This window comes from Elgaria multicarinata, chromosome 22 (genome assembly GCF_023053635.1).
Source record: "Elgaria multicarinata webbii isolate HBS135686 ecotype San Diego chromosome 22, rElgMul1.1.pri, whole genome shotgun sequence".
Classification (NCBI taxonomy): Eukaryota; Metazoa; Chordata; class Lepidosauria; order Squamata; family Anguidae; genus Elgaria; species Elgaria multicarinata.
Genome location: NC_086192.1, coordinates 15,217,770 through 15,238,019, shown reverse-complemented (window position 1 = coordinate 15,238,019; position 20,250 = coordinate 15,217,770). Strand labels below are relative to the sequence as shown.

The 20,250-nt window shown below is 46.9% G+C and overlaps 2 protein-coding genes across 3 annotated transcripts in view; one reads left to right on the top strand and one right to left on the bottom strand.

Annotated features, from left to right (window-relative positions):
• The window catches only part of ZZEF1 (zinc finger ZZ-type and EF-hand domain containing 1), an 89,955-nt gene extending 80,999 nt beyond the window's left edge, over positions 1-8,956 (bottom strand). The window contains exons 1-3 of one of the 2 annotated variants that reach the window (XM_063146676.1): positions 8,447-8,956; positions 8,312-8,329; positions 653-797 (exon numbers count right to left, since the gene is read on the bottom strand). In XM_063146676.1, coding sequence (XP_063002746.1) covers positions 653-797; positions 8,312-8,329; positions 8,447-8,857 — 574 coding nt within the window. In that variant the 5' untranslated portion in view covers positions 8,858-8,956. Of the gene's footprint in view, positions 1-652; positions 798-8,311; positions 8,356-8,446 lie in introns of those variants that run through there. The other variant, XM_063146675.1, reaches the window with a different exon arrangement.
• A 5,103-nt stretch (positions 8,957-14,059) lies between these two features.
• Positions 14,060-19,955, top strand: LOC134412753 (putative methyltransferase DDB_G0268948). Its single transcript, XM_063146766.1, has 6 exons — positions 14,060-14,170; positions 15,079-15,239; positions 15,851-16,064; positions 17,020-17,120; positions 18,494-18,631; positions 19,865-19,955. The coding sequence occupies exons 1-6, from the start codon at positions 14,060-14,062 to the stop codon at positions 19,953-19,955; spliced, it is 816 nt and encodes a 271-aa protein (XP_063002836.1).
• Positions 19,956-20,250: the final 295 nt, after the last annotated feature.

Below are 20,250 nucleotides of genomic sequence, written 5' to 3'. Positions count from 1 at the left end.
TGAAAATGGCAGAGATGGCAAAACTTACAGCGATAATGAGAGAAAAGTGAGCAGTCACATTTATGTTGGAATGGAAACCTTTGATAGAATATTTGAAAGAGACAGAGAAAAATGATGTATTTGTTTGTGGACTTTAAATCAAGAGGGGGAAAGGGAACAATTTTATGAATCTAATGTATGTAAATTAGGTGGAAGGGTAACTGAGAAATTAAGGGGCATTTCTGGCATGAAGAGGGCGAAAGAAGAAGAAAAATATATATCCTAACCTCACCCCTAAGTGTTTCTTTAGTGTAATTGTAGTTGTTATATGTATTTTTGTTGGTATGCATAATGCGTGTTTGTATGATGTGTGATGTTTGCTTAGACGTTGTTGGGAAAAATTAAAAATGATGAAAATCGTAAAACTGTATGTCCCAAATGATGGTAACGATCCGGGGTCTCTGGGTAAGGTCTCCACCAGCCTATCAAGGCCACTGAATTGAAGATTCCAGGGAATGACTGTCACTTTCCCTCATGCAAAGTATCGGCTCTTCCAGTGAAGCACCGATATGCAAGGTTGTGTCTTGGCACACCTCCCTATCCCCAAATCCATTGCGGCGGTCCCCGAGTTCCCGGGGTGTCAAATCTCTCCTGCCCATTCCCTTTTCCTTACCTGGAACGAGCAAACAAGCCTGCAGCTGCCTGATCACGTGACTGAGGTCTCCTTGTAGGTTGGCTCCGCTGGAGTTCTTGAGAGCCTCCAACATGTCCTCCACGTCCACCATGCCATCTCCCTCAGTGTCAAACTGAGCAAAGGCCTGGAAGGGAGAAAAAAGGATCAGCTGTTTTATCACTCCCATCACTTCTTAAAGACGGGCATAGAATCATAGAATAGCAGAGTTGGAAGGGGCCTACAAGGCCATCTAGTCCAACCCCCTGCTCAATGCAGGAATCCACCCTAAAGCATCCCTGACAGAGGGTTGTCCAGCTGCCTCTTGAAGGCCTCTAGTGTGGGAGAGCCCACAACCTCCCTAGGTAACTGATTCCACCATCGCACTGCTCTAACAGTCAGGAAGTTTTTCCTGATGTCCAGCCGGAATCTGGCTTCCTTTAACTTGAGCCCGTTATTCCGTGTCCTGCACTGTGGGAGGACCGAGAAGAGATCCTGGCCCTCCTCTGTGTGACAACCTTTCAAGTCTTTGAAGAGTGCTATCATGTCTCCCCTCAGTCTTCTCTTCTCCAGGCTAAACATGCCCAGTTCTTTCAGTCTCTCCTCATAGGGCTTTGTTTCCTGACCCCTGATCATCCTGGTTGCCCTCCTCTGAACACGCTCCAGCTTGTCTGCGTCCTTCTTGAATTGTGGAGCCCAGAACTGGACACAATACTCTAGATGAGGCACAACTCACAACAACAGAAAGCTTTACTCCGTTGGCATGAAATTCATTAGGATTTGGGCGGGGAAGTTCATCACCTGCGGTGAATTCTCAGGGTTTATTACTTCTCAACTAGGTTTGCCCCATCACATTGCCAAGTCATCTTACTCAAAAAGCCAGAACATGCAGTGTATCCGGTCCAAATACAGTTCTCCCTAAGCTGGGGTGTGTTAACGCAGCAGCCTTCAGCCATTAGCACAACTCACTGTGGGGAATTCTGATACTAGCTTTGGGTTTGGGGGACTGGTTTCAGATCTCTGCCAAAATTTAGAGGGTTGCTCTGCAGAACTAGCTGTTCTTGTAGCCCTTTAGTGCCTCAACACCAAAACCTTCCTTAAAACATGGCTGTGAAGACGAGCGAGAGGGAGAGTATAAATTATAGTGCTCTCAAAGCAACAGAAACAGCATCAACAACCACTTATATCTGGTGTGAATGCCTGGCAGTATTATGTACATCACAATTAGTTCCATTTTCTTCTCTGGCACCTGCTGCTCCCAGCTCAGGTGCTCCCGTTGTATCTATGAGACTTCCAAGTTTCTGACATGCTAAAAGCAGTCTGGACTTCGTCATTTCTGCACGGTGAGTTTTCCTTCTAATTGCATCCCTATGAAGCATAATCTGAGACTGAGGCCTTAGCTAGACCTAAGGTTTATCCTAGGATCGTCCTGAGGTCATCCCTGTTCATGTAAATGACGCACAGGGGATCCCGGGAGCAGGCAGGGATGATCCCGGGATAAATCTTAGGTCTAGCTAAGGCCTAAGCATGAGAAAACTCAAAGTACTGCAACCACACCTCACAGGGGGAGCAATCGGAGCATGCATTCATTGCGCAAAGATGACACACCTACTGCACCAACACACACAGAGAGTTGGGCAAGTTGTTGCCAAGGGGACCGTATTATGGCCAAACTGAACCCCGCCTTTCGCCAAGAGAATTCACTTTCAGAGAACCGCAGAGTCCACGGATACAAATACTTCTGGAGGTAAAGGCCACTGACTTCCCCACCTCTGCAGCTAAACTCAATACAACCCACGGTCTTCCTCCATGCAAAGTAGGTTTGAATAAACCTGTTGACCGCACAGATTTGGGGACAATTTCGCACAACAAACAAGGCACTCAGATACCTTTGTTTAAATTGTGCTATTTCAGAGTTAACTTATTGAGACGCTGCTTCTGACCTTTGTTATAAGAAGATAATTAATCTCCATTTACAAGCAGTATTATCAGCAAAGATGTACCCAACAGAAATAACTATTTACAGACAGAAGCACCAAATGGTCTGATACAGCAGTGATCTAAAGCACACACACAAAAATGTATGTCGCCGCTTTTAAAATGGTGTTGGCTCCCGCAATGGGCTTTCATCCTTCACTCTGACACCATGTATATTCAAACAAAAGTATTAGTAAGCAGAGGGCAGGGGAAATCAGGGGTTGAACGGTAGGGAATTGGGAAGAGCCCATTATGCACTTATTGTAAATGTTTTATACTGCCCTTCAATCATATTCCCAAGGCAGTTTACAAACAACGGGAGGGGAAACAATTAAAATGTAAACACAAAACCGAACAAATGAAAAGGTCATAAAGTCAAAAGAGCAGGATAGTCAAAAGTATTAAAACTGTTTCTAAAAAGCTCTGCAAAGTTTAAAAGTCTTCACCTGGCACTGAAAGGACAATAAGGTAGGCAGGAGGAGAACCATTCCATAACCATGGGGCTACCACCGAGAAGGCCTCCTTGCTGGAGGCTACCCGCCTTAGATCTGATGGTGGAGACACCCGCAAGAGGCCCTCCACTGAAGGTCTTAATGTACAAATAGATAGATTATTCTTCCGGCAGGCCTACCCGGTCGAATTTTAAGGTGTCTGGCTTTTAGTTTAATAATGTATTAGTTTTATATGTTTTTAATCAGTTTATGTATTTTATATTCGATGCTCTTCCCCACCTCGATCCAGAGGCGGGTAAGAAATAAATAAATGTTTTTAATTATTAGTATTATGATGATGATGATTCTATGAACACATCTAGAGAGCATCAGGTTTGGAAACACTTAAGAAAAGATTGGCGGCACACATCCTGTGCTTTTGCCTTGTTTATCAGCACCCATTTGCTTAGATTTAAAGAGGAGGATCCAGGAGATATATATAAAATGCTTAGGTATGTTTCCGTACAGGCTTCAGCTGATACAGGTTGCTAAGCAACAGTAACAACGTGTAACGTCAGCTGATACAGGTAGCTAAGCCCCTCGCCTGACTCCTCCGGGCTTTCCAAGGTAATCCTGCCCCCCTTTCTGCCTCTTCGCTCCCCCCCCCACGAAGGGGGCAGCACCACAGTCCGGAGCATGAGTGAGGTCCGGAGCCTGCTGCGAGCCCAGGCCCGGCCTGATCTCATGCGAGCTGAGCGGGCGGTCCAAGGCTGACAGGAACCCCGGGGAGAGGGGGACACCTGCTCCCCCTCCCTCCAAGCCCCCCAGGTTTGCCAGACGGCGCTGTATCGGCAACCTCCAAGCACCCTGCGCCCCCGCGATGATATTTAATTAATAAACTTTAAGATATGCTACAACGGCGTATGTTACGCCGGGTACAGCTTATTATATATACGCAATATATATAACACATGTACACACACATGTGAGCATGAGTTACAAAAGGCAGAGAGCTCTGTCATTCACTAAGAGCCCTGAGGGCAGCCTGAACAACGGGAGGTCATGTTTCTTAAGAGGGTGTTGTCCCCGAACCTTTGCTCAGAAATCATAACCCTGGAACGATCAACATGAGATGTTACATAAAGGTGAAACCACACCCTGTCCAGCACAGGCAGTGCAAGTTCTCCTACAGGATTCAACTGCACTTTCCAGGAAGTTTTCCCCGCAAGCTACCCGTAAACTGCTTTTTTGCATTTTTCGCCTTTACAGTATAAATTTAAACCCGTTTCTTGACTAGAATGTGTACTGAATTTCAAGGTGACCCTCTTACATTTTTTACCTCAAATTAAAAGGCACCAAGGGACAATCCTATGCATGTTTAGACAGGAAAAAACTCGTAGAACTCCTAGCATTCGCCAGCCAGCCATGCTGAATGTTCCAGGACTTTTTTTTCGGTCTAAACATGCATAAGATTGCACCTTAAAAAGTGGATATTGCAAACTAAAAGCGCTACTAGTCTCACTTATATATAAACCCACTTCTTCTCAGTTGTGGGCAAACTTTGCTATGAAACTTTCATTTTCACAGGGAGAATTCTTCAATACTCCCAGAAATAAGTTGTTTGAGAAAGCAGCAGTCCATTCTAGGGACCTGGACTCACATTCTTCTGAAGTCCTAAACTGTGGAGAACAGCCAACGCGAAATTGACTTTGCATTCTTACGCAATAACCGCCTCACATTTAGATGCTCTCCTTATGCATGCATTTCCCATACTGGGATTCTTAATTTCAGCTTCCAAATTGCATTCTGGCTTGGTTTTTTTTTAGAGATGAGAGGGGAGTTAAAAGCTCCACTATGCACAATAACACACACACTCTTGATAGCACTCTTCAAATACTTAAAAGGTTGTCCCACAGAGGAGGGCCAGGATCTCTTCTTGATCCTCTCAGAGTGCAGGACACGGAATAACGGGCTCAAGTTAAAGGAAGCCAGATTCCAGCTGGACATCAGGAAAAACTTCCTGACTGTAAGAGCAGTACGACAATGGAACCAGTGACCTAGGGAGGTTGTGGGCTCTCCCACACTAGAGGCCTTCAAGAGGCAGCTGGACAACCATCTGTCAGGAATGCTTTAGGGTGGATTCCTGCCTTGAGCAGGGGGTTGGACTCGATGGCCTTGTAGGCCCCTTCCAACTCTGCTTTTCTATGATTCTATGATTCTGGATTGAGGCCATTGCATGAAACAGCATGCCTCAAACATGTCTTTGGGATCACATTGCTCCCACAGCTGAAGGTTATTTATGGCCATGTGTCATATGGGGAAAGGTTGCTTGTCGCAGTACAGTGAGACAACTTCATACTGGACCAAAATATACCCCACCGTTACACGGTTCCAAAACGCACTTGACATAATGCAGTGCCCTAACTAGTTCCTTCCTTCCAGCCCTGTATTGATACTGATGTTTCACGGATCCCATCATTTTGTCATCTACAGTGTGACCACGCTTGGAATTCAGTATCCAGTTCTGGCCACCGCACCTAAAAATGGACACTGTACAGTTGGAAGAGGTGCTGGAAACGCCAACTAAAATAAACAAGAGGATGGAGCCAACTCCTATGAGGAACGGTTGCAGCATCAGGGTTGGTTTAGCTTAGAAAAATGGTGACTAAGGGGAGACACAATGGAGGTGTGAAAAGTTATGCATGGTACAGAGAACGTATATAGAGATATTTTTTCTCCCTCTCTCATAATACTAGAAGCTGGGGTCATGCCATGAAGCTGATTGGTGGGAGATTCAGGATAGATCAAAGTCCTTCTTCACAGAGTGCAGAGTTAAACTATGGAACTCAGTGCCACAAGATATAGTGATGGCCACCAATGTGGATGGCTTTTAAAGGGGGTTGGATAAATTCCTGGAGGAGAAGGCTTTCTATGGCTACTAGGTCCTGATGCCTCTATGCTACCTGCAGTAAACAGAGACAATATGGCTATTTACACCCGTTGCTGGGGAACATGGGTGGGAGGCTTGTGGCTTTCCTGTGTGCAGCTGGTTGGCCACTATGTGAACAGAGTGCTGGACTAGATGGACCCTTAGTCTGATCCAGCAAGGCTCTTATGTCCTTACATAGGCCAGTATAATTTATCCTCAAGAGGAAGTGTTTTGCCTCATGCCCTCTGAAAAACATAGAATCATAGAATAGCAGAGTTGGAAGGGGCCTACAAGGCCATCGAGTCCAACCTCCTGCTCAATGCAGGAATCCATCCTAGAGCATCCCTGACAGATGCTTGTCCAGCTGCCTCTTGAAGGCCTCTTGTGTGGGACAGCCCACAACCTCACCAGGCAACTGATTCCATTGTCGTACTGCTCTAACTGTCAGGAAGTTTTTCCTGATGTCCAGCTGGAATCTGGCTTCCTTTAACTTGAGCCCGTTATTCCGTGTCCTGCACTCTGGGAGGATCAAGAAGAGATCCTGGCCCTCCTCTGTGTGACAACCTTTTAAGTATTTGAAGAGTGCTCTCATGTCTCCCCTCAATCTTCTCTTCTCCACGCTAAACATGCCCAGTTCTTTCAGTCTCTCTTCATAGGGCTTTGTTTCCAGACCCCTGATCATCCTGGTTGCCCTCCTCTGGACACGCTCCAGCTTGTCTGCATCCTTCTTGAATTGTGGAGCCCAGAACTGGATGCAATACTCTAGATGAGGCCTAACTAGGGCCGAATAGAGGGGAACCAGTACCTCATGTGATTTGAAGCCCAGTGTTTATTATTAAATAAATAGCCCCCTCTTCTTCTTCTTCTTATTTGACACTTACAAGCAAAGGAGAAAAAGTCACTGGAGGCTGTAGCTGCAAGCACTGAACCCTTGGTCTGATCCAGCACGGCTCTTCATATGTTCTTAAATAAAGCACTTTGCATATCCACAGACATGAAGTATAAACTCTAAATAGTAATATACTACTTCCTTCCCAAATCCACCTTTCTTGACTAAATTCCCTGCACTCAGTTCTAAGCCTGGATCGTTCCAAGACCAATAAACCCAAATCCTCATCTGTGAGATTTGCATTGTATACAAATGCCCATAGCAACACCCAGTTGACACACGTCCTGCCTCCTCCATTCTCAGCTCTACCAACTTAAACTCTAAAATGGTCCTGGGGCACGCTGAAGTATGTACATGTAACTTCTCAGTTCTAAATCTGTCAGGTGCCTTCCAGGTATCTTTATACCTTCTCAAGTGCTGATACTTTATAACCCAAAAGAACCCAGACAGTCCTAAACACCATACACCAAGTCCTTATGAACCTGTATGTCTAAATACTTCCTAACGTCACATTTAGGAAGGAAAAGAAACAAGAGCACATTTTATCTCCCATTATGGGCAGAGACAACAGCAACAGATTTAAAAAGGAAACAAATTTCTGATGAGCTTTATGGGCTATTTTTGGATCACATTATAGGAAAAGTCCGCTCAGGGTGGCTTAAAAACATAACATAGCAATCACGATAAAAATTCATCAGAAGGTTCAAGACGCATCACAAAAGTTGGAGAAACCAGCAAACAATTCACGTAACACACACGTTAAAATGCTCCACAGCCCAGCTTAGCCATCAGAATTCAAAGTCCAAAGCCAAAGATCTAAAATAGATACCTAAAAACAATAACCTGAACATGAGTGGTATCGTGGCTATCTAGGGAAGACAATTCTTGCTTCAGCCACCCATGCTCTTGTTATATCCGGCCTAGACTACTGCAACGTGTTCTGTGTGGGACTGCCCTTGAAGACAACTCTGAAACATCAACTGGCGCAAAATGCAGCCATTGGGATGCTTGTGGACATGGGCGGAGTGCCTTGGGCTTTCCCCAGGTGTGTGTGTGTGTGTTGGGGCTTACTCCTGAGAAAACCCACATGGGCCGGGGCTGATGGGAGTCAAACTCCCAAGGATACCTGGAGGGCGGAAGTTTTCCTAAGCCTGCCTCTGTTTGCTTTGGGGATAATTATATAGGGGTATGAAAGGGCCAAAGGGCAAAGCTCCTCTGAAGCAGGTGGATCCCTGCCTTGAGCAGGGGGTTGGACTGGATGGCCTTGTAGGCACTCTGCTATAGCCTAGAGGCACTCTGCTATTCTATGATTCTATGAACATGGGCAGAGTGCATTGGGCTTTCCCCGGGGGGGGGGGTTGTTGGGGCTTGCTCCCGAGTAAACGGGCCACATGGGCCCGGTTCTCCCCAGGGGAAGGAGGCGCGCAGGGGCTCACCTCTTCGCTGCGGGCTCGCTCCTCGGCGGCGGCGGTGCCCGCGGGGAGGCCTAAGGCGGCGGCGGCGGCGGCGGCGGGTCCCGTGGGGATGGCGGTGGCCCCTCCGGCTCCGGCTCCAGCTGTGGCCCCTCCTGCGGCTCCAGCGGCGGCCCCGGCGCGGCTCTCGAGGACCTCTGCGAGCTGCTGTAGGCTGACGACGCGCTCGCCGCGGCCCAGGCGCTCCTCCAGCCAGCGCAGCAGGGCGGCGTGGTGGCGCGAGAGCAGCAGCTCGGCCGAGGGCGCCTCGCGCAGCCGGGCCGCCGCCTCCTCGCGCAGCCGGGCCTGGCCCAGCAGCACCGCGGCCGGCGGCAGCGACGAGACCGAGGCCGGCGGCAGCAGCGGAGGAGGCGGCGGCGCTGAGGGGGCCGGGCAGGCCGCGGCCATGGAGGCCGCCGGCGCGGAGGCCTCTCCCGCGGACGCGGACGCGGCGGCTCCTGCCTCGGACGACGGTGCCGCCTCCGCCGCCTCCTCCTCCTCGCCCTCGCTGTGGCTGCCCACGTTCCCCATGGAGCGCCCGGCTCCGGCTCCGGCTCCGGCGGCTCCTGTCAGCGCTCGCCCAGGGCCTGGCCTCGCCTCAGGCCGCCACACTTCCGCCAAGGCGTCGCGAACGGGCCTCCTCGCCCGACGGCCGTTTTACGGCCCGGCCGCAAAGCAGCGCTTGGGCGCGAAGGGAGGCTGTGAGGAGAAGGGGGAAGGCGAACAGCGCGCTTTACGGCGGAGGCGTCGCGAAACGGGCGCCGCCCTCAGAAAGGACGGCGGAGGCGGCGCTTTCCGACAACGTCGCAAACCCAGCCCTGTGGAAAGAGGCTAGGCCGGGGTATAAAATTTGATGTACGACATAGTCGCAAAAACGGGGCGCCTTTCCGTCTCTGTGGGGTGGGAACGCAGCCCTTCAGAGGGAGGAAGGGAAATATTACCATCATCTCTATGGCAATAGCAGGCTTGTCTCGCTTTGCGGCAGCGTCGTAAACTCGGGATGAGTAGGGAACTGGCGCCGCTTTACGGCAGCGTCGCAAACCCAGCCCTGTGGAAAGAGGCTAGGCCAGGGTATAAAATTTGATGTACAACATAGTCGCAAAAACCTTGACGGCTGTTGCTTTCCGTTACCCAGGTAAACCCGGCATAAAGTATAGCCATAGCTTAGAGGCAGGGATAGCCGGTCAATGCTTTACGACAACGTCGCAAAAAGGAGGTTTTCTTTGTCGTTTTGCGGCAGCGTCGTAAAACTGGCCCTTGGCTGCAGCCGGCCGGCCACTAAGCTATCACTTTGCGGCAACGTCGCAAAAGAAGGGAGTCGCCCATGGCATAAAGATATACAAATAGAGTTACAATGTGCATTGGGCCTGTCGAGGTCATGCAGTTTTGGGTCTTGTTTGGTAAAAAAAGAGGAAAAAGTAGAGAATGGGATATATGGTACATCTTGAGAGTAAGAGAGAACCGACCCATAGAGTAGGGTGACCCTATGAAAAGGAGGGCAGGGCTCCTGCATCTTTCACAGTTGCATAGAAAAGGGAATTTCAGCAGGTGTCATTTGTATATATGGAGAACCTGGTGAAATTCCCTCTTCATCACAGCAGTGAAAGCTGCAGGAGCTATACTAGAGTGACCAGATTTAAAAGAGGGCAGGGCTCCTGCAGCTTTAACTGGAGTGATGAAGAAGGAATTTCACCAGGTTCCCCATATATACAAATAAAATTTCCTTTTCTATGCAACTGTTAAAGATACAGGAGCCCTGTCGTCCTTTTCATAGGGTCACCCTACCATAGAGGTATTTGAAATACAAGAAGAACAGGCAAAACGGGACCTGAGACAACAGTGGGCAAATCACGTAATCTCTCAATACCCTCCTCAGTTGAATAATTTCCATGAGCAAGTGTGCAAGAAGTGTGGAAGGCAGGGAGTATTAGAGAAGTTCTGTTTCCCTGACACTAGTGACTCAGAAGACTCAGACGAATACATACACACAACCACAGTCATTTTTGAAGGGACTAAAGGAGAATACATCTACTGTGGGGGAGGATTGAGGGCAGACCTCTGATTCATATAGGAAGTCCCGTTGAAGTACAACCACTCCAAATTAGAACCCCTGGAGTACAAGAAATCATCATCTTGCAAAGGTCACAGAAAGAAAGACCCTTAAAATTAGCAAAAAATCATCTGTACGATTGGGCCCTCCTCCCACTCACGTCCTATATTTCCTGGATAGAGAATACCACCTTACCAATAACAGACACTGCGCTAATTGCTTGTTTGGATAGTGGCTGTAAGTGTGATAGAAAAAAATCGTTGTTTGTTGTATGTATAAAAATACCTTCTGTCCAGACACTGAACACATAGAACAACATGAAAACATACTGCTTAATGTTTTTCCGACTCCTCCTTCCTCTCCTAAGTCGGGAAGTGATAGCTTGGATAGAGAAGTCAGGAATTACACCAGTCCACCGTCCTACGAAATTCACAATCATACTTCCAGAGAGTAACAAACCTTATACGGTGAAGTCTGATGTGTGCAATCTAGTGGACTGTGGAAATCTAGAAGCCCAACGAAAACTAAGTTCTTCCCACAAATACATGTGTCTCGGGCCATGTGATTATTGGAAAAACCGTGCCTGGAACACAGAGGGAAGAAAAGAGTAGACCAGTGATATTAAATTTGGACCACCCAAAGGTATGATCACATTAATGAAAAGAAAATCCATTCAGAATTGTGCTAACAAACAATGTAACCCAATCCTACTAGCTATAAAGAATCAAGCAAGAGTGACTAATGTTAATTGGAGTTTTGGAACAGGAATCAATGGGGATCACGAAGGCTGTTGTTTCAACATACAAATTGGAGATCTGAAACAGTTAGCTAGAATTACCATGCCAGTTATACAACCATTCAGACCTCCAGCATATAAACTAGAGGAAATAAAGTTGGTTAAGATTGATGATTTACGTCAAACATTTGAAGTAGAAACAGGATATGGAGAAGTAAATGCCTGGTTAGAATAGGTCAAGTACACAGCACATAGTTTAAACAAAAGTAATTGTTATCCTTGTGCATCAGGAAGACCAGTGGCTCAAGTGGTTTCTTTCCCTTTTGGATGGAGTAATAACCGACAAGGTATGGAATGTTTAATGGCTCTTTTTCAAGAGAAAGAGGCTTGGGGAAACGAATCCTGCAAAACTCTCAGCCTCCTCTTCCCAGTGGTCTGTACCACATCCAGCAATCACACTGCCTGTCTCTCTAGATGGGTAGGAGAGAATGCCAAGAATGTGGGGGGTACTTGTGGCCTGCACTGAGGTACTTAATGTGACAAATCATGTCAATAGCCAAAATTACTCCAACTTAAGAGTAATCAAAGCAGATGTCTGCAGCTTCCGAACTGTCTTCAAACGCAGCCCTACGTAGAGTGCCGCATATGTAGTTGCTCCTTGATGCACTTTGCATGCAAGCAGAGAAAAGAAGAATTTTAGAGCGTGCAGAGAAACAAGCTGAATTGGAACGCAGCCAGAACGTGGAAGCCCCATCAATGGAGAAAGTGAAGCAGAAGTTGAGGGGGCAGGGTTGCAGTTTGAGATTGATAAACAAATGGTCAAAAAACACCTAATTTCCTTGAATGAGTTCAGATCTCCAGGGCCCGATGAACTGCATCCTAGAGTAATGAAGGAGCTAGCGGAAGAACTCTCAGAACCTTTGTCTATTATCTTTGCAAAATCATGGAAGACGGGTGAGGTGCCGGACGACTGGAGGAGGGCTAACATCCCTATCTTCAAAAAGGGCAAAAAGGAGGAACCTGGGAACTACAGACCAGTCAGTCTGACATCCATCCCTGGGAAAATTCTGGAGCAGATTATAAAGAAGTCAATCTGTAAACACCTTGAAATCAATGTGGTGATCACTAGAAGCCAACATGGATTTGTCAGGAACAAGTCCTGTTGGACTAATTTGATCTCATTTTTTGATCGGGTACCCTCCCTTGTGGACTGTGGGAATGCTGTGGATGTCATATATCTTGACTTCAGCAAAGCTTTTGACAAAGTGCCCCATGATATTCTGATTAACAAACTAGCTAAAAGTGGGCTAGATGGAACAACTATTAGGTGGATTCACAGTTGGCTACAGAATCGGACTCAAAGAGTACTCATCAATGGAACCTTCTCAAACTCTTCTCGATCCTCCCAGAGTGCAGGACACGGAATAACGGGCTCAAGTTAAAGGAAGCCAGATTCCAGCTGGACATCAGGAAAAACTTCCTGACTGTTAGAGCAGTGCGACAATGGAATCAGTTACCTAGGAAGGTTGTGGGCTCTCCCACACTAGAGGCCTTCCAGAGGCAGCTGGACAAGCATCTGTCAGGGATGCTTTAGGGTGGATTCCTGCATTGAACAGGGGGTTGGACTCGATGGCCTTGTAGGCCCCTTCCAACTCTGCTATTCTATGATTCTAATGTGAAATAACTGTTCTCAGATGTCCTTTGCCCTGCATATCTGCACTTAACCTTTCCCCTATGTGGTGAGATGTGGGCTAGTGTGAGTGGATTTGATGGGATTAACTCATTCGGTGTCCTTTGGGACTGACAAGGCTAGGGGGCTGGGAAAGTGTCTACATGCCACTTGTATGGCGGTAAAAGGAGTTCTTTGCTGGGGACATCTCGCCACTCCCCCCTCCCTGCCTTGTGTGCCTCTTTACATTTTCTAGGTGTGTCCGTGTCAGGGGGAATTGGACACTCTATTGGGTGGTATAAAAATGTAATAAATAAAATAAAATAAATAAAATAAAAAGTAAACACACGGATACATATTATTACAAACAAACAAAAACATCCATCCCCTCCATGGATAACTGAGACTGCTAAACTATGAGGTCAACTAATTCTTAAGTAACATTATGTTCTGAACTGCTACTAAACTACTAAACTTCTTAAAACCCCTCCTTTACAGCTTGAAACTCTCGTTCAGTAGTGCTCATGAGTTGCTCCAGTACTTTGGGCACGTTCACTAGGACTGCCAAGGCAGTGTGTTCACCTTTAACCTTTAGAGAAGTTTCCTACGTCACCCCAAGTTATTTCTCTTGCATTCCTCCACCTCCCTTTAGGGTAGTCATCCAGGATCCTGAAAGCGGGGGCCATCACTCCTATGTAGCAGCTCCCGCTCCAGTCCTTTAGAAGTTGCTTGTAAGCAAACTTCCCACATATTAGCTATAACCCTGCGGTCTTCGAGTAGTGCCCGCAAGGTCTCTGAGATGACGTGGGTGCACTTAAGCAGGGTTTTTTCCCACTGGCCCACTTGGTGCACTTATTTCCCCAAACCTTCACCATTGTCTGATTCAGAGTACAAACGCAATCATATCCACTCGTTCTTTTTCTCCGACCACATTCCCACAAAACAGGTCCTGCTGCCCCATAAACGTTCTCTCAAGTGTCATTGAAGTTTGACTTGTTGACAAATTTCTCTTTTCACTTCTGGGACCTCTGACCGCTGCATGGAAGTATATAAGGTGTTGCCTTGCCTCAGCACAGTGTCACCCTGTCTTTGCTGCGTGAGCTCCAAGTCATCACCTATTCTCGAGAATAAACGTTTGGAGCCCAACGCCTTGCCTGTGATCTTTCGCGAGTGTCTCGGTATTGGAGTTTGACACACTCGGATTTGGCATAATTTGTGCAACAGAAACATCCAACCCAGTTTGACCCTTCTCCAGAGGAACTGCGGTGCTCACAGGCGATGGCCACCCGCTTGTTTGAGGAGAAAGATCACATTGCTTTATATCAGCAATTCAGGTTCTCTCCCCAGCAGAACCTGCTTGGGGTGATTTTCTCATACCTGGAAAGAAAGGTAAGGGATGCAGAGAATGGTTGAGCAGGCTTTGAAAAGGAGAGAGCAAATGGCTACCAGTTTGGAAACCCAAGAGCAACCTGAAAGAGATGTTTAGGAAGGTAGAGTGGCCCTATGTAAAGGATGACAGGGCTCCGGTATCTTTTAACAGTTGTACTGAAAGTGGAATTTCAGCAGGTGCTGTTTGTATGCATGCAGCCCCTGGTGAAATTCCCTCTTCATCGCAACAGTTAAAGCTGCAGGAGCCCTGCCCTCTTTTGTATCTTGTCACTCTAGTCTAGCTCCTGCAGCTTTAACTGTTGTGATGAAGAGGGAAAGTCACCAGGTTCCCCATATATACAAATGACACCTGCTGAAATTCCCTTTTCTATGCAACTGTTAAAGATACAGGAGCCCTGTCCTGCTTTTCATAGGGTCATCCTACCATAAAGACAATTGCAAGATTTTATTAATGATGCTTTTGTTGATTTGTTTAGAATGTCTGTGTTTTATGATGGAGTTTTCAAGCAGAGTGTTAGCTCCTTTTGAGTATAAATAATAAAAAAGCAGGAATGGAAGGATAGATGATAGACACAGAGAAAGACAGATTTGTAATCCTGGAGGCATAACTATGGGATTTCCTTGGGGGCATAGGTATGGGGGGTGAGGTCTACCTCTGTAGGCCAAAGAACTACTAGAGCTGCTTGCACGTAAGAGAAGTGAACACGTGAAGTGACATCCAGCCTTTCCCTTCACCAGTTAGAATGTCAATGAACATTCCAAGGCATCCCCATTGCTCAACCAGGCAAGAGCTGTTTTAAGCCCTGCCATTGAAGGCAAGAACAGGCTGTATATGGAACACAGTAGGATGTGGTCTTGTAAGCGAATTGAGGGTGAATTTTTGGAGATCTGACTCTACCTTACTGCAGAAAACAAATTCCTTTCAACTGGCGGTGGACGTGGGATGTGGCTCAGGTCAGAGCACTCTGGTCCTAGCGAAGCGTTTTGAGAAGGTGGTTGGGACGGACATCAGCGCAGCTCAGATTAAGGAAGCCAAGAGAGCTAGCCACCCTCCAAATGTCGACTACTTGTAAGTCAAACTGGGCTCGACACATGCGCTCACACGCCTCCTATTCTTCTGTGCTCCGTGAATGCAAAGAAGTGCTTGGCTTATTCAATTGTATCAGGATCATATCTCGGCACGTCTTTCAGATATCTCAACTTGGATGCCTCATCGTCGTTTGAAACTTAATATGGCAAAGAGAGAATTGCTTGTTTTCCCTCCAAAACCTTCTCCCCTTCCTTCTGCCAGCCGGTGCAGAGAGAATAGAATATAGAATGGAATATGCTGCCACAAGATGTAGTGATGGCCACCAATTTGGATGACTTTAAGGGGGGACTGGACAAATTCCTGAAGAAGGAAAAGGCTATCAATGGCTACTAGTCCTGATAGCTCTGTGCTACCTCCAATATCAGAGGCAGTAAGCCTATATGCACCAGTTGCTGGGGAACATGGGTGGGAGGGGTCCTTGGCCAACAGCTTATGGGTCCCTGGCCGACAGCTGGTTGGCCACTGTGTGATCAGAGTGCTGGACTAGATGGACCCCTGGTCTCATCCAGCAAGGTTCTTCTTATATCTTTCCTCAAAGTCAGCCCTGAAACCTAGCCCTCCAACAACCGTTGTGCCGTTTTCTCACACAGCCTGTGCCCTGCAGAAGCCCTTCCTTTCAAAGATAGCTCTGTCGACCTCATCACAGCCTTCAATGCAGCTCACTGGTTTGATGCTCCTCGCTTCCTCAGGGAGGTGGACCGTGTCCTCACGCCGGCAGGCTGCGTGGCCGTCAGCTCCTACAACCTAGAGGCAGAAGTGCATTACAAAGACTGTTCGGAGAAGTTGACGGAGATCTTCATGGAGGTCAGTTGAGAAGGCAGCCTTCCAAATCATGTCTTCGTGGCGGGGGGAGGCTAGGGTGGCCATTTCTGGGAAACCGAAAAAGAGGACACCCAGTGCAAGGGGTGGGTGGGAATGTGGCTTTCCAGGGCTTCCAGAAAGCATGTCATGACCCCTGCCACAGTGGTTAAAGGCCTTTTTTATAATGTCCGGGAATGACACGCTTTCCCCTTTAAGGTCCCGATTGTAGCGGAGGGGGGGGGCATGATGCACCTCCAGAAAGCGTGTAGCCATGCTAATAGAGGCCTTAAAGGAGAAAGCGCATCATTCCAGGACATTATAGAAAAATACCCTGGCACCCAGGATAGAACAAAAACCAGGACAAATCCGGATAAATCCTGACAGTTGGTCACCCTAGAGAGCTGATGGGCCCAGAGAGAGAAAGAGAGAGAGAGAATAGCTTCAACACAGAATTAGGATGGTCCAATCATTGGCCTCCTTTTATACAACCTCCAGGGTCTCATTTCTGCACAAAGATCCCTAGTGGTAGAAGCGCTAGGAATTAGGGTGACCATATGGAAAAGAGGACAGGGCTCCTGTATCTTTAACCGTTGTATAAAAAGGGGAGTTTCAGCAGGTGTCCTTTGCATGCATGCAGCACCTGGTGAACTTCCCTCTTCATCACAACAGTTAACGCTGCAGGAGCCCTGCCTTCTTTTGTATCTGGTCACTCTGGTGGTTCCGAATGGACCCAAGGTCCATTTGAAATCTGCTCAGAGTTGAGCCTCCAGTGGGCTGCAGAACCCAATCTAGGCATCTCCCACTTCCACCCAACAACCAATCATTTGGAAGTTTTTGTCCAGTTTTTCCCTCAGTCTAAAAAGTTGAAATGCCCTTTCTTAAGGCTCAGCTGCTGGCAGCAAGAGCTTGAAGCGAAATGATCTTTTAAGCCATCCACACCTCCTCTCTTTCTTGACAGCTTCGGGAACAGTTTTTTGCCTACGCGGACGAAAAGATCCAACGTGTTATGAATGGTTACAAAGAAATATTTGATTCCCTGCTCTATCAGGACAAGAAGAGGTGAGTGAACGATAGGGTTTTGTATACCGCTCTGCAATTGGCTAAGACCTAAACCACGCTGGATCTAACCACTTGCAACTTGGATGAATGAATGGATGAATTTATTTTGCATAAAAGGGCGTGTTTTTTTTATGGTCTATGCTAGGGTGACCATGTGGAGAGGAGGACCGGGCTCCTGTATCTTTAACAGTTGTGTAGAAAAGGGAATGTCAGCAGGTGTCATTTGTATGCCCACAGCACCTGGTGAATTTCCCTCTTCATCCCAACAGTTAAAGCTTCAGGAGCCCTGCCCCCTTTTGTATCTGGTCACGCTAGGCATGGCTCTTGCAGCTTTAACTGTTGTGATCTTTTGTGATGGAGAGGGAATTTTGCCAGGTGCTGCATGCGTACAAATGACACCTGCTGAAATTCCCTTTTCTACACAGCTGTTAAACATCATAGAATAGCAGAGTTGGAAGGGGCCTACAAGGCCATCAAGTCCAACCCCCTGCTGAATGCAGGAATCCACCCTAAAGCATCTCTGACAGAGGGTTGTCCAGCTGCCTCTTGAAGGCCTCTAGTGTGGGAGAGCCCACAACCTCCCTAGATCACTGGTTCCGTTGTCGTACTGCTCTAACAGTCAGGAAGTTTTTCCTGATCTCCAGCTGGAATCTGGCTTCCTGTCACTTGAGCCCGTTATTCCGTGTCCTGCACTCTGGGAGGATCACGAAGAGATCCTGGCCCTCCTCTGTGTGACAACCTTTTAAGAATTTGAAGAGTGCTCTCATGTCTCCCCTCAATCTTCTGTTCTCCAGGCTAAACATGCCCAGTTCTTTCAGTCTCTCTTCATAGGGCTTTGTTTCCAGACCCCTGATCATCCTGGTTGCCCGGGATACAGGAGCCCAGTCCTCCTTTCCATATGGTCACCCTAATCCCAGCAACCTTTCTACCCAAAGCAATGAGCAAAACAAAAGTATCGTAAATCTAACAGCTTTGTGAGTCTGGCCATCTGGATGACAGAGAATGGGTCTCTATCACTGGGATTTTGCCCCAAGTATCACCTGATAGACATCATATGGATTGCACTCTCAGTGATTGTAAGCCCCTGAGCCTGGAGGTGTCCGATCACCCAATGAATGTGGGGAGATGTGGGAGAGGCTAGCATCACCTCATTGACCTCCTGCCATGCAGATTACACAAGGTGGTTTTAAATCCCATTGAATTCAATGGGGGATTATGTGTAACTAACTACTTCCAGATCCAGCCCATTCAATTCAACTGGGCTTCCTCCTAAGCAAACATGCAAAGCTTCTCCATTGATCTGGACTGAAAATGCAACTGACAATTTTATCTAGTCAACCTTGCATTCCCAAACGATTTCCATTTCTTTCCAGGTTCATTGATATTGTCGATAAAGTTCCCTTCAGTATTGCTGGCCTGATGGGATATGTCGAGTCTCTTGCCATGTACCAAACTTTCCTAAAAGCCCAGCCTGAGGTAGCAAAAGCGCTTCTGCAAAACACAGAAAAAAGGTAAACAAAACAAAACTTAATTTAGCTGTGTATGCTTAACTGGGATAAGCCCCACTGAAAGTGAACATGAATACAAGCCCTTTTTTTGGGAGGGGAAATCTTGCATTTCCCCAAACTTGTGTTCTCATTGAAAAAAATACATACCTTAAAAAAATGTGCACCTTTAAAAAAATGTACTCCTGTAAAAAAAAATGTGCACTTTAAAAAAGTACACCTGTAAAAAAAATGTGCACTTTTAAAAAAACGTACTCCTGTAAAAAATGTGCACTTTTAAAAAACGTACTCCTGTAAAAAAATGTGCACTTTAAAAAAGTACTCCTGTAAAAAAATGTGCACTTTAAAAAAGTACTCCTGTAAAAAATGTGCACTTTAAAAAAATGTACTCCTGTAAAAAAATGTGCACTTTAAAAAAATGTACTCCTGTAAAAAAATGTGCACTTTTAAAAAAATGTACTCCTGTAAAAAATGTGCACTTTTAAAAAATGTACTCCTGTAAAAAAAATGTGCTCTTTAAAAAATGTACACCTGTAAAAAAAATGTGTACCTTTTTTTTTTTTAAAAAAAGTGCACTTTTAAAAATATAACAATACGTATTTCATGCTTTCATCTATGCTGGAAAAGTGCACATTTGGATGTGCAGTTCTTCTTTTAAAGTGTACCCAAATGCACACTTCCCTATTTGATCCAAGAGAAAAATACATCACAAAATGGGAGCCAATCTGAGCTTCAAAGTGAAGTTTGGAGAGTCTCAGCAACCTAGAACATTGCTGCTTCTCCCATCCCTCACCAATGAAATGTGATTGTTTTCTATAGATTAGCAGCACCCGGAAGTGTTGTGCCACAGCTCACGTAATCCCTAGCCTGCATGCTGGCTGGTAATTATGGGAGTTGCACTATATACCCCTTTGCGGCAACGCAGTTGCGCTGCATTCTTTAGGTGATGCCAGCTTGCAGCCACCACAGTCTTTCCCCCCCAAAACTGTGTTGTGAGTGTCGATTGACCACGTCTTTTTCCTTTGCTTTGAGGTCACCACGTTGTTGTTTTTGTGTGCCAGTGGTGGCCTCGATTCAGGTTAAACAATGGGCGGGTTGGGAAGCATTTCCTCATCATGGCCGGCGGTGGGCTGAACAAGCCGAACGGCTGAGCTAGATGGATCTGCGGTGGGGTGGCCATTCTTTTACAAATGCTTTTTGATCTGAACCCCGTTTTCATCTCTGTTCCCATGCCCCCAGGTTCCTAGAGGCGATGGGGGTTTCTTCTCGCGACACCACAGTGGAGCTGTGGATGAAGCACATTTGCATTCTGGGTTGTAAGAACCCTTGAAAGGAGCCAAGATCCACACTGGGAAGGCGCACCGAGACCGAAGAAAACCGTGCCTGGCGGACACGCTAAAAGATAAACGATTCCAATAAAAGAAAATAGCTGCTACTTATCTCGCAACTCCTGTGATTTACGACACTACGCTGCATTGCACCTACACTTTGCCCTCGTATTCAGGGCCGGCACCAGACTATATTGCACCCTAGGCAGGTGTGTTCTGAAGCCGCCCCCCCCCCCGCTCGCTCACTTGCCTGCCCACTCGCCTGCCCACTCGCTCGCTCGCTCACTCACTGCTCCC